Here is a 13,390-nt window from a genome sequence, read left to right on the forward strand (position 1 = left end):
TTCATCTGCACTCATTTTCTCTTCCATTCATTATCTTAAACATCTCTATCATATCTCCTTGTAACCGCTTCCTTTCTGGTGTGTAAAGCCCTATGTCGACTTCAATTGCTCCTCATAGCTGAGTCGAACTCGGCCCGAAATCAATCTCGTCGCCCTGCGCTGAACCCTCTCCATGGCCTCTCTTTCCTTCCTGAGTTTTGTTGACCAAAACTGCACGCAATATTCTAGATGTCGCCCTCACTAAATTCCTTTACAATGTTAACACCACCCCTTTTGATTTATATATGATCCCCCTCCGAATACAACCTCAAACCTTATTTGCTTTACCTAAAGCTACCTGGCACTGTGCTGCCTGCTTACCTCCAATATATTACCACCCCAGATCCTTCTCCTGTGTGACATGCTCCAAAATTACCCCTTTTATCCTGTAATCTCTATTTTCATTGTTCTTTCCCATCCCCAACACCTTACACTTGCTCAGGTTAAATTCCATCTGCCAATCTTTTGCCCAATCTATACAAGTATCAATACTTTCCTGAATCTGTTCACCACCCCCTCTGCTATCCATGTTACCTCCAAGCTTTGTGTCATCTGCAAAGTTGGAAAGCTTACTCTTCACCACACTATCCAAATCGTTGATGTAAATAATAATGGTCCCAGTTCTGATTCCTGAGGTACCCCACTACTTGTATCCTCCCACTCACAGCCACTCTTTGCTTCTTATCGCCAAGCCAGTTTCCAATCCAATTAGCGATGTGGTACCTTATCAAATACCTTCTTAAAATCTAGATATACTCTGTCCACTGCCTTTCCCTCATCCACACAATCAGACACTGCTTCATGGAACTCTAAAAGATTTGTTAAACAGGAATTACCTTTGGTAAACCCATGCTGACTACCTAAGTTAATTAGTTTGTGTTTATTATCTTGCCAAAACGAAGTTTTTGCAAGATATGTTAGTCAGCTTGTATGTTTTTTTTTTCTTGTTTGTTTGTCTGTAATCACGTATAAAAAATTCTGCAGAGCACAGTTATCATTGGAAATTTTTGTAACTTCACATATCAGAGGCCTATCGAGGTCCCTTTCAGTGCACAAAATTTTGAAGGTCAAAGGTCAAGGTCACTTTGTCGCAAATCAGGGGAGTCGAAGAAACCCTTATTTTTTGAGTAATTTTGATCGGATCGTCTTCAAACTTCATGGGAATATAGTTCATGGTCTGGCGCTCAGCTGATTAATTTTCGGTGGCGATTGGCCTTGACCTTCATGGTTAGCGCCAAAGGTCAAACATATTTGACTCCAAGGTCAAATTTTCAAGTTTTAGGAACCATATCGTGTAGTACCTCAAATTGAACACCTCGATGAGTGCTTTCTTGATATGTCAAGCTTGAGACATTATGACGTCATTTGGTGACGTTATGAGGCAAAAGCATATTTTTCATGGTTACTCTGTAGAACGATTCTCATCGGAATCTCTCGTAGGCAGATATTCCTCAAGGAGTCGCTCCTGGTGGATAGCAGCTCTGTTCACCTCAGTGTGACCTTAAAGAAGTCACACGTGGTCACCTTTTGGCAAGATACGGGTCACCCTGTGGGTAACATTGGTTTATTTAAATGGTTCCTCATCTCGTCCTTGATTAATGTGTCCAACACCTTCCCCACAACTGAATTCAAAGAGGTCTTTAGTTTCCCAATTCTTCTCTGGATCCTTTCTTAAATAATGGTGTTACATTTGCTTCTCTCCAATCCTCCGGTACCTGTCCTGACTCCAGGGAACTATTGATAATATTCCATACACGCACACGCACACACACCTCATCCATTTATAGTAGATACATCTTCAAGGGACGGGCACAGCATGGTGATTGCTTATCGGAACGTAATGTACGTACACCATTACCATAGCACATACCTTTGACTTACCGCAGCATGAAAATGGTGAACGTATTATTTATTTAGTTAGGTTCCAATTGTGTGTAGAGTTAGGTCAGCTATGCAGTGAGCCAATGGGTGAAACACACAGCTCAACTAATTAGGTCTGCTGGCCTTTGGCGGTGTTATGTGTCACGTGATATCTCTCAACCAATGAAATTGCGTATAAATGAAAAAGCCAGAAAAGGTATCTTTAAAGGCTCAAGTGCTGGATGAAAATATCCTTTGAACGATCCCCGGATCGGACTTGGGCTGTGTGCCAAATTTGGTGGTTATCGGTCCAGTGTCTATTGCAAACGGACGGACACAGATCTGATGAATCTTATTTTTAGACGTAATTGTGATATTTTGTAAAGTATTTTGCATTGGTCAGCTGCTCATCTTGTGAGGTCCTTGCATTTCTTTTAATTTGTGTTTTGGTGTTTGAAATGATGGAATGGAATTCTGGAATAAAAATGTGTTTCCTTTGAAGGGAGGGGAAATATTCCATTTGGCTTGTGCAGATGTTTTCTTTCTTTCTTTCTTTCTTTCTTTATTTATTTCTTCTGCTCAAGTCACATGTGCTTTATTATTTTGAGCAGAGCATGTGCAGCAAGGTCCCCCCCCCTTCCATGTGACATTTTCAGACATGCTTCATTTGATGTTGTCGTTTCCTGTTACAGCAGCAGTGCTTCTTTGCAGGCATAATTTGATGTGCAGTAATTGATAAAATATTATCTGCTTTGTCACTGCTTGTTTTGAGTCTCGGTTAAGTCGACTTTTGCACCAATGACCGGGGTCTTTTGCAAAGCGATGCAATACAATTTTGAAGATTTCAACAGCGAATTTTGAATTTAAAGTTCCTGGAGAATTTTGCATGTTTTTTTTCTTTTTGTATTTTTCTTTTTTCTTTTCTTTGTGTATGCCTCCACTGACAGTCGCCAGTGACATCGTTTTCTGGTTGCCCGTATGTATGTGCGTGCGTCCGTCTGTGCTAATTTTCTCTCTTCTCTGCAACCACTTATACGAATGACACTAATTTTTCACCATATGTGTGACTACTCACGCAGAATGTTTTAATGATAATTAGTACGTCATGGGTTACGTGATGTGGCAACTATGTTTGAAAAAAGGAAACTGTGGCCCTCTATATATCTCCGAAACCACTCCTTGGAAAAAAAATAAATTGAAACTTGGCACATGCCAAGTACTCCTCATGGGAAACAAGTCTGATGTGTTGATTATGATGTGGCATAGGTGGCTTCATAATGACGTCGTCATTGCATATATCAAATGCTTTATCCAAGGGACATCTATGGCTCGGGGGAGGGGGGGAGGGGTTGATGACTACTAAGGTCACGTGGTTCGGCAACCTTAAAAAAACAAAAACATTCAAAAGTCTTCTTGTCTGAAACGGCTGACTAGATTGAGGCGAAACTTTACAGGTATGATCTATTCATGAAGAACAAAAAGTTATCCACCTATGATGTCATAGGTCACATGGTTTGGCAGCTGTCATATTTTTTTTTTTGAAGAATAAACTTTTCAAAAGTCTTCTTCTTCAGAACAGCTTTACAGATTGAGGGGAAACTTCACCAAGATGTTCCCCATGCTTTGGGGGATCCCAGGGTGTTCACAAATAATTAATAGGTCGCATGGTCTGGCAGCCATATTGTATTGAACGAAAATATTTATAAAAAAAATTATTTTTCTTGAGCCTCTTCATCATTCGACGGGAGACGTCACAGTTATGATCTCGTAGACATGTGGAATATATATTTTAAATTTCAACCTGATCATACACATGGTCTGACAGTCAGAATTATTTAATATTTTAAATCTGGATTCAGGGATTTAATTTAAACTTGGTACAAGTATTATAGTGATGTCATAATGTGGGCAGAGACAGATCTGGTGATGACGTGAGGTCGAAGAGTGCCTTTCTCGTTTTTTTTTAAATTGTTTTTTTTATTGTCCCCTTATTTTGTGAGAGAGGATTCAATTGTCAAGTAACCAACCGTCTTGGCAAAGTATAACCCGGATGAATCACTCACTTGAAGACACACAGCTATGGCTACCCCATTAGTTTAACACTGGAACAATTAATTGCATAAACTAGCAGGCACGCCTGCCCTCTGGGCCAGAGTACCCGTCTCGGTCCACATTGGTGGGCAATGGGCATAGGCACATTCTTGGAAATGCACTTTACAATTTGTCATTTTTAAAATAAATTTTTTTATTGATTACAACATTTCATACTCCATATCATAATTTTGAAAACGTTCCCTCATATTATGAAGAAAGAGAAAGATTATTTGTATTGCCTGCTACTACCAAAGGTGGCTTTATTTCTGATGCACACACAATCTGCTCCATTGTAAATAGACTAAGATGATTGGAGTACGTTTGCTGCCTTTGGAGAAAAGATGTGGCTAACATTCTGACTGCCCTTGTTCAGAACAAAAAATTATTTCATTTTTAAATTTTTTATTTATTTTTAATTTGCTCTTCGATGGACCAACACATTTTGGCAGATGTACATCATTACCTGGAGTGGTAAACATACTCGACTTGTCTTTGAGTTGATACAATCCATTGTTTATCTGTGAACCGATGTGAGTCGGCCTAACGATGGTGGTGGATTCAGGTGGTTTGTGTTCAGAAACGCTCCCGACCATGATGCATAATAAAGTATGCAGTGAAATATTTTGAAGCTATTTTAGCTCCTGGAGGTTTTGAATGTCCAAATTATGGAGAAGGGAAAATTACCAGCTCTTTTATGATTCTCATTCTAAAAATAAATAAATCGCATGATGGCATTAACATATATGTAAAATGCTTCCCACTCCATTTTGTTTTTTTTCAGCATTTTAAAAATTATTATTTGTAGTTGCTGAAATGTACAAATGCATCAGAATTTGAAAAGGTTTGGGCTGTGAATGTGGTGGGAAAATGAAAATGTGATTTTTATATATATATATATATATATATATATATATATATATATATATATATATATATATATATATATATATATTTTATATTATTATTATTTATTTGTTTCTTTTTATTATAAATTTAATGATATTGTCCATGGTCCACAGCATTGCGTTGTAAAGTGTGAATAATTGAATACGATATATTTGTAAGTATGCATTGCGTACACGCCAACACTGTGGCTGTGGCATTACGGGCGAGTGCGTGTGTACCTCCGCATTGTTCCAATTGCCTTGCAGCCCTTGGGGATGTCAAGTGAATTGTAATTTAGATGGATGCAAAGTTGTGTGCAGTGGTTGTTTTGATGCAAATGGCTCTGTGCAATTATTGGCAGACGGTGAGTGTGAATGAATTTACAGGGTGCTGCATGTAGAAAACCGCTCAGGATCCTTTCCTAAGTGATCATTAAAGCGATCGACGTTCTATTAAAAATGCATAACCATGTTATTTGAGTTTGGTATAAACACAGGCCTGATTTTGTGCTGTTTTTGCATCTGTCTCCAAACTTTGTTCTCCCTCTACTTATCTCGCATAATACAAGCAAAAACAGAAAGCTATCATCTAATTTGTTCAGAATGACACAGCAGAGAAAGCCAAAGCACAACTAACTTGAAGTTTTGTCAGAAATTGCTCCCAACTACAAGCTGTTCTTTCTAAAAAATATAACGGAGATGGTCTGTAGCCATTGTGCTTTGAGTTTAGCATCAAGTTGAGTTCAAAAGTGATGATTCCAGATTCTAGATTCCCGTGACCTTTGTATGTTTTTGTTTTTGTTTGTTTGTTTGTTTAAAAAAAAAATTGTTTATTTATTTCCTGCTTCCGACAGCACAGTTTTCATGACCCTTTTTATTTCCTTATTTGTGCAAGTCCAGAAGTCTTCTGTGAGCTTTACAAGTATTGTGCAGTTGTGAAATTCTTGTGATTTTGATCTAATTCTGGAGATCTTTCAAGTTAATGAGACATTTTATCATAATTTTTTTTTTGTTTGCCTCTAGTTTTCTTGCCATGCAACAATCCCTTTAGCATTGTGACAGGTGTATTGGCTTGCTTCCAATTTATTTTCATCAAATCCTTCCTTCGCTCCAATGGCCTGATCTCAGACCATCAGTTCAGATTTAGACCCAGTCACTACCCTTGACATGCTGCCTCTGCTCTCCCAACAATGGTTGGTGACCCTCGATCTCATTCGTGAGAATGGGACCATCTTCTTGGAAATATCTTGAGCATTTGATGCAGTCTTTCACCCCGCTTTGCTCTCCGCACTCTCTGCTTATGGCACCCTTGACCACCTCGTCGCATGGCTTACTGACTTCCTCCACTCTCATCAGCGCATGGCTCTCAATGGGATTTCAATTTTTTTTTCATTTCTTCTCTGTTGAGGCTGGCATTGTGCACCAAGGCATTGTCTTGGGCTCAATCCTATTCCTCATTTTCATGAACAATATTTGTGATTCCTGCTTTGATTGTTGCTTTGCTGTAGCATCTCTCATCCTTAATATTGTTGCGAATTCGCGCCCGCCGGCGTGCGATCGGCCGCTCGACTCGAATGGCGGCCGCCTCGCCCACCGGAACCGTCAATTCCGTCGTGACCCTCTCGGAACAACGCCGGGAGCCAGTCACGGGTGGGAGTTTAACCGCACCACGACCGTGCCAATTGCCCACCCGCGCAGGATAGGGTTGCTCGCCAAATTCGATCTACCTAAGTACCTGCGCGGATGGTCGACCGGGCGATCGTACCTCGCCGCAGGCCGACTCCGGACACAAACCGCTTAAGCGGTCCGTTCCGTGCTATCGGGATAACCGAGCGGTGTTATCGTCGGCCTCGACGGTTCCGATTAATTATCGGGCGTTTTAAGCCCACTACAAACCCTTTACGTGAAGCAAGATGGAGAGTCAATAAAGAAAAGATGAAGGGAAACGGGAAAACAGTTCACACAATGCACATTTATTACGTGACACACAGAGAGCACACATATACAGCCAAACAGATATCAGGTAAACAAAAGAAACAACGACGCAGAGTTACAACCGAATACGCGTACACACGACAACACTTACACAGTTCTACTTTACAAGACACGGCGCCGACACACATTTACTCAAAAGCAAAGGAAAGAAGCCACCCTCATAGACAAGGGGGTAGACGGGCCTGTAGGCCAATATGTGCGCGGGACCTGAAGGAGCGGCCAGGTCCGCGAGACCGGGTGGGTCCTACCCGTGTCCTCGTGGCGCGTTGGCGGACGAGCCGCAGACGTGGCCGCGTGGCTGTGCCCTGACTCCGTGCTACTTCGCGGGTTTCGTTGGCACGACGTTTTGAGTGGGGTGGGAACGGGGCCCCCTTGTTGCACGATCTCAGCACGGGGGAAAGGGGGGAATTGTTGATGCTCTGGGGGAGGGAGAATGGCTGGCTGGCTGGCTTGGGGTCCCGCGACGAGCGATCTCCCGCCGCGACCTTGTTGCCGACCGCCGTCCTTCTCGCTTCGGACCCGAGCTCCTTGGCCTCTTGCCACAACTCTCCTCAGCCGACTGCAGAACCCAACTCGACGCCTTCATCTCCCAACTCCACTCTCTGCCACCAAAATCGACTCTGCCCCACTCCGCCGTGCGCTCAGCGTTTTATCGGCCGGCAGGAGAACCCATATGCAAATTTCCGGATCAGGATGAGCTCGGGGGCGGAGCCACGCTCGCCCATTGGACGGAGGAAAAGTGGGCGTGAACCTCCCCTGATCCTAGAATTTGCATATTTCGATTTCACACGGACGTGCCTGGAGGCGGGGCCAAGCTGCTCCACGCTTGCTGATTGGACGGATCAGAAGTGGGTGTGTAGCATTCTTGATCCAAATTCTTCCTCGGAAAGGCCGCTATTTGCACTTGCGGCTCGGTGCGTATCGCTTGAACGAGCCCAAGACAGCCCGACGCTCAGTTTTCACAGGTGGTGCGGGAATGGCTGTAGAAGGAGAGAGGTGAGGGTGGTGGAGGGTTTATCGGTGGTGGTTTGATGGTTCTGGTGGTTGATTCAAAATAAAGCTAGAACAGAAAAACGCCTAACTCAAAGCGTCGCAGCCCGAATGAATCACATAAATTCCCTCTAAACAATGGGTTTGGGGCTAACTATACATGTACTTAGAGTTATCTCACCTACGGGACCTGAATGGTGGTTTGCGAATTTCCACAGCTGTAACAATATGAGCAGGCAACAGCCTCTTCCCTCTGCAGACGTTGATAGAATCAAGAGCTTGTCCAACACATGGAATATATTTTGATCCTGACAAATCTTTCACACTGTCTCTCTGAAAGGACCTTCCAGCAAACCCTTCCCTCCACTTCCTCAACTTACGTCTTTAAGTTCTATCACAAAACGTTTGGGCCTCACTAACAGCAATGATCTTTCTTTGGCGTTGGCTAGTTAGTTGAACACCGGTTCTATATTGTATATGCACGGTGCAATCGGGCAAGCATCAGAGAGAGGATTGCTTAAAAGCACATTCTTCACCAAATAAATTGGTGCACCACTTGATGCGTTGGCATTTCATATAAATTCACACACTAAACAACAGTTTTGCACATCACGTAGCTGCTTGGCCTTAGTTGAGCATGGATGACTGCTGAAAGAAACCTCACAAATAACTGCTTAATGCTCTGTTGACCCAGGTTTGCCTTGTTTATTTGAGCAGATTTCAGACTGTTGTCATGGGATGCTGCTGAAAGAAATGACTACTGTTACTCGTAGATGTTAAAGAAATAAGAAAAATGTGCACTAAATTAAGTACAGTTTGATGTGTGAACTTTAAGGCTTTTTTTTTAACAGACAAACTATTTAGAAGGTTGTTGAGGAGACATTTGGGAAAGTTTAAAGCGGTGGTACCAACAAAATCATTTTCAAGAATGCAAAGTCAGACCCAGGCAAGGCCAAAACCTCATCCCTGGTGAATGAGGCACGTGCCTCAAAGGGACGATGCAATGTGAGACGTTAGCAGTAAGCTTGCAGAAGTCAAAATTTTAGTTTAGCAATGTAAAATGTACAGAAAATGAAATGTTCCTCTTTCCAGCAAACTTTATGATGATTAGGATCAAGGTGAGTTGGTAGTGGTTGGGGATGAGGTTGATGGAGTTTGAGCTTTAATTGGATCTCACAATTGAGGATGACTTGAAGTTGCCTGAAGGGGCAAGATGCCAAATTGAGAAGTCGCTGATCTTTTGCTGCTTGCTGTCTTGTGGTATGCCATGTAAAGGGGCTGTCACACCTTGACGTTTTAGCCAGCGTATGGCAAGATATCAAAATATATGTAAAATGCTGGCGTACGCTGAACTATTGATGTTTTTTTAAGTTTTGGGTGAATAATAACGTGTTGAACGTATGCATAACGTATTAGTAACGTACACAGAACGTTTCAATCACATATAGATAACTTATACCAACGAATGCTGAGCGTGTTGGCGGTGTTCACAACCTATGCCCAACGATAGTCTAACTTATGCATAGCGCACGGCAGCGTATCGCCGACGATCATGTGGCGTAGGCTATTCATAGGCTGCGGCTCGACGATTCAAATCATAACTGCACTCGACATCGAAGTGTGAAGCAGCTGTCACACCTTGACGTTTTAGCCAGCGTATGCCGATGTATGAAAAATTTGCCGAACCAAGCTGGTACACGTCGAATACGTTATGGGTAAGTTTTGTATACGTTAAGAGCACGCTGGCATACGTCGTAGTGCGCTGGTATACGTCGGCGTATGACACACGTTCCGCATACGCTGGCCACAAGTTGTAGGCATGTTACGTGATCGTTGGCACACGTCGACACGCGCTACTTGTACGTCACTCGTAAGTCGAAACACGTCGAGGTAATGGTTCGCGTCAGTGTTCCAGACTCCCTGGTTTTTTTTTTTTTCTTCTTCGGTATGACGGTGATGTTGACACTTCGATTTCTAGTGCGGTTATGATTTAAATCGTTGAGCGGCAGCCTATTAATTATATTATATTATAACTGCACTAGAAATCGGTGTCAACATCACCGTCATACTGAAGAAGAAAAAAAAACCAGGGCGTCTGGAACACTGATGCTAACCATTACCTTGACGTGTTTCGACTTACGAGTAACTTGCATGTGACGTGTTTCGACGTGTGTCAACGATCGCGTAACGTGCCTACAACATGTTACTCATAAGTTAGAAATAAGTTTCGGGTACGCTAAACATTACCTCGATGTGTTTCGACTTGTGAGTAACTTACAAGTAACGTGTGTCAACGATCGCGTAACGTGCCTACAAGTTATGGCCAGCGTTATGCGGAACGTGTGAGTCATACGCCGGCATACGTCAAAAAATTTCAAGCATGGAAAATTTGTCTAACAGCTCGGCATACTACGGTCTATGCCAGCGTGCTCTTAACGTATACAAAACTTACCCATACGTATTCGATGTGTGCCAGCGTTTTAGCCAAATTTTTCATGTCAGGCATACGCTGGCTAAATTGTCAAGGTGTGACGGCCTTAACATTCGCTTTCTCGCAATCCAAGTTCATCCAACTTTTGTGCCAAATATCATCGTTGGTGACAATGTGGTCTTTGTCCAAATTGTCAATGTTTTCAATTGGCTTCATGTGACCATCCATTTGCAGTTCTTCCTCAGCATCCTCTCGGGTTTTGCAAGGTTGATGAAGTCCTCCATTGTCAGCTTGTCCTGATGGTGGTCGAGTGCTGTTGGCCTTTTGCTCGTTCGGGCATGTTACTGCCTTGTGTGGTATTCTCTTCATGAGAGATTTGTTGCATGTCATCCTCATCAGAGAAGCTGTTGAATGGCGATGATGATCATCTTCAGAGCTTAGTCAACACTCTGCAACCATTCTCCACACATTGCACATGTCAAAACTGTCGTCGTCCATGCCACACTTTTCCCAAAACTTTGAATGGCCTCTGCTTCCTCAGCATAATGGATAAATAAAGAACTATTTCTTCTTTGGAAGCTCCTCAAAGTTGATGACTCCTGTGGCTGATGAAACTTTGTGTTCACAGAGAGAACTGGAGTACACTCGATGGAGGTGCAGACGTGTGCCGTTGTTTTCTCTTGGTGCAATACCGCCTCAGAATGCACAAAGCTATACTTGACGGTCGAATGGCCGTGGTGTGAGTAAATATAGTCCTGTACTAATTTCATTTTGTATTTTTCCTTGTGAGCTCAGTCAAACTCGTTCGATGCATTCACAATATCAAGCTCTGTTCAAATTTTGGTCATTCGAGTTTCCCTCGCTGTTCATTTATTCTGCTGACAAACAGACAAACGCACAGATGAGATCTTCATAATATTACCATGTTTGGCCTGTGGTGGTGGCAGCCTGAGTAAATGTCTAGTTAAAGATGTGCTGTTATTTGGCAATTCCACGGCTGTGTGACGTGGCTTTTTCTAGAATGAGCACGGTCTTTTCATGAAGGTTTTAAAATTTTTGGATATGCCAGATGAAATGGTGCATCAACCACTCACCCAATGTCTGTGCCTTTCTTCGGGGTTCCACAACTGAGAATAGGTTTGTCCTTACTTTCTCCTTTATCTCCATGATGTTTGTCTTCCTATGACGACGTGCTTGCACCTATCTTTGCCTGATGGATCGGCATGCACGAGTGGTGTTCGTACCTCCTTAGATTTTTATTATTTTTTTTTTTTACTGAATAGAAGTTTCAGCACTGCTTTGGACTTGAACCCAACAGCAGGCATTTCTTTGTATGTGGAGGTCTTCAGTATTTTCCAAAAAATCCATTCTCATTTACATTGTACACTCCAACTTGCATGTACTCTGTGGACAGCCGGCACCCTCGTCTCTTCACGGTTACACTATCAGTCACGTCCACCCTGGCTCTTTCTCACTGCACAAATGAAAAGTTGAGTTGGTGGTGATTCTTAAAGCGGATTAGCCAGCCAGTGCTTGCAGTGAATAGCTCGACTTTCTTGTCACTGGATCTTTTTGAAAGATTGTTGTACTTGTATATTTCTGGAGCGTTCACGGTGGCCCTGAGATCCAGAATCTTTTTTGCATGCACTATATTACAAAATGGTAAAAAGATCGATTTGCTCAAGCTTTCTGATTTGCATGTGCTTCCCGCATCTCGGTTTCACCCTTCTTCTCTTCGCAAAACTGGCTTGATCTGCTCAAATGTAATCTGTGAAGCTATTTCTGGACTTGAAATTTTAATCCTGCGGAACAGCTGTGAGCATATCCTTGATTCTCGGGCAGTTTTTTTAAATTGTTTTTTTAATGTGATCCTTTTCTCACCCTTTTCTGTTGTCTTTTCAACTTCCGATGCATTGTTCTTCAACTTTGCAATATAAAAATGTATCATCGATGGTCGAGGCATAAATTCCACATCTGAAGTTCACCTTCAAGTTGCAGTCGTATTCGAAAAGTTGGTTGAACATCAAAATCCATTCAGATCAAGGAAACGCACAAGCTCGTGATCCCACTCGCACATGGCCGAAAGCATGCTGTGAGCATATTCAGACACGGGAACATGAATTGCATGAACGCATAGCAAATGTGCACGGTGAACGGACTTGTGTAAAGTGTTCCCACGACGTTTCAGATTCCAATGCAATTAAATAAAGCGTCATGAAAACCAATAGGAAAGCACGTTCCATAATTAAAGTATTGTGTAGCCAAAGGTATAAGAATAGGATCAATAAACATGAAATAATACGATAATGTGAATCCTGCCAAATGTAGTTTGGTTTGGTGCAGTGCAGTATGTTTGTTTGTTCTGTTGTCAAGTGTCAAGGCTCCCTCAACACAAATGGACTGTCAACACCAAGGATAACTTCACAAATCCCAGCAGTAACTGTAATTATTACCTTTACTTTGCATTGGCAGGTACCACAGTGTCTTAATGCACTTCCTGAATGCAATATAATTTATCGACGACACGAAAAAGACATTTGACGATGGCATGGTATTTTTATTGTTGCCATTCTTGCTTCATCCTTTGACACTGGCTGCATTACTGATATCTGCCCTTGGGATTATTCCTTTACTTATTGGAGGATACAAATGTGGTGGCATCGTTTACGTCCACACCAAATTGCAATGAGGTTGAATTGAGATCGACTTTGGCTTTTGGTGGAGGTTTTGCTTTGCCTTAATTGAATTTATATTTATATTTATATGTATATCTTTTTCTTCTTCTTCTTCTTTCGGCTGCTCCCGTTAGGGGTCGCCACAGCGGATCATGTATATGTATATATATATATATATATATATATATATATATATATATATATATATATGTATATATGTATATATATGTATATCTATGTATATATATGTATATGTATGTATATGTATATATATATATATATATATATATATATATATATATATATAGATGTGTGTGTGTGTGTGTGTGTGTGTGTGTATGTGTATATGTATATGTGTATATATATATATATATATATATATATATATATATATATATATATATATATATATATATATATAT

The 13,390-nt window shown here is 41.7% G+C and overlaps 1 protein-coding gene across 1 annotated transcript in view; it reads left to right on the plus strand.

Annotated features, from left to right (window-relative positions):
- LOC147024598 (casein kinase I-like) overlaps positions 1–11,035 on the plus strand; it is a 149,248-nt gene extending 138,213 nt beyond the window's left edge. The window contains exon 10 of the mRNA XM_085884657.1: positions 10,922–11,035. Coding sequence (XP_085740783.1) covers positions 10,922–11,014 — 93 coding nt within the window. The 3' untranslated portion in view covers positions 11,015–11,035. The remainder of the gene's footprint in view (positions 1–10,921) is intronic.
- The last annotated feature ends 2,355 nt before the right edge of the window (positions 11,036–13,390 follow it).

Source organism: Eptatretus burgeri, chromosome 6, assembly GCF_056783735.1.
Source record: "Eptatretus burgeri isolate ZD-2024b chromosome 6, Ebu_testis_v1, whole genome shotgun sequence".
In the NCBI taxonomy this organism is placed as follows: Eukaryota; Metazoa; Chordata; class Myxini; order Myxiniformes; family Myxinidae; genus Eptatretus; species Eptatretus burgeri.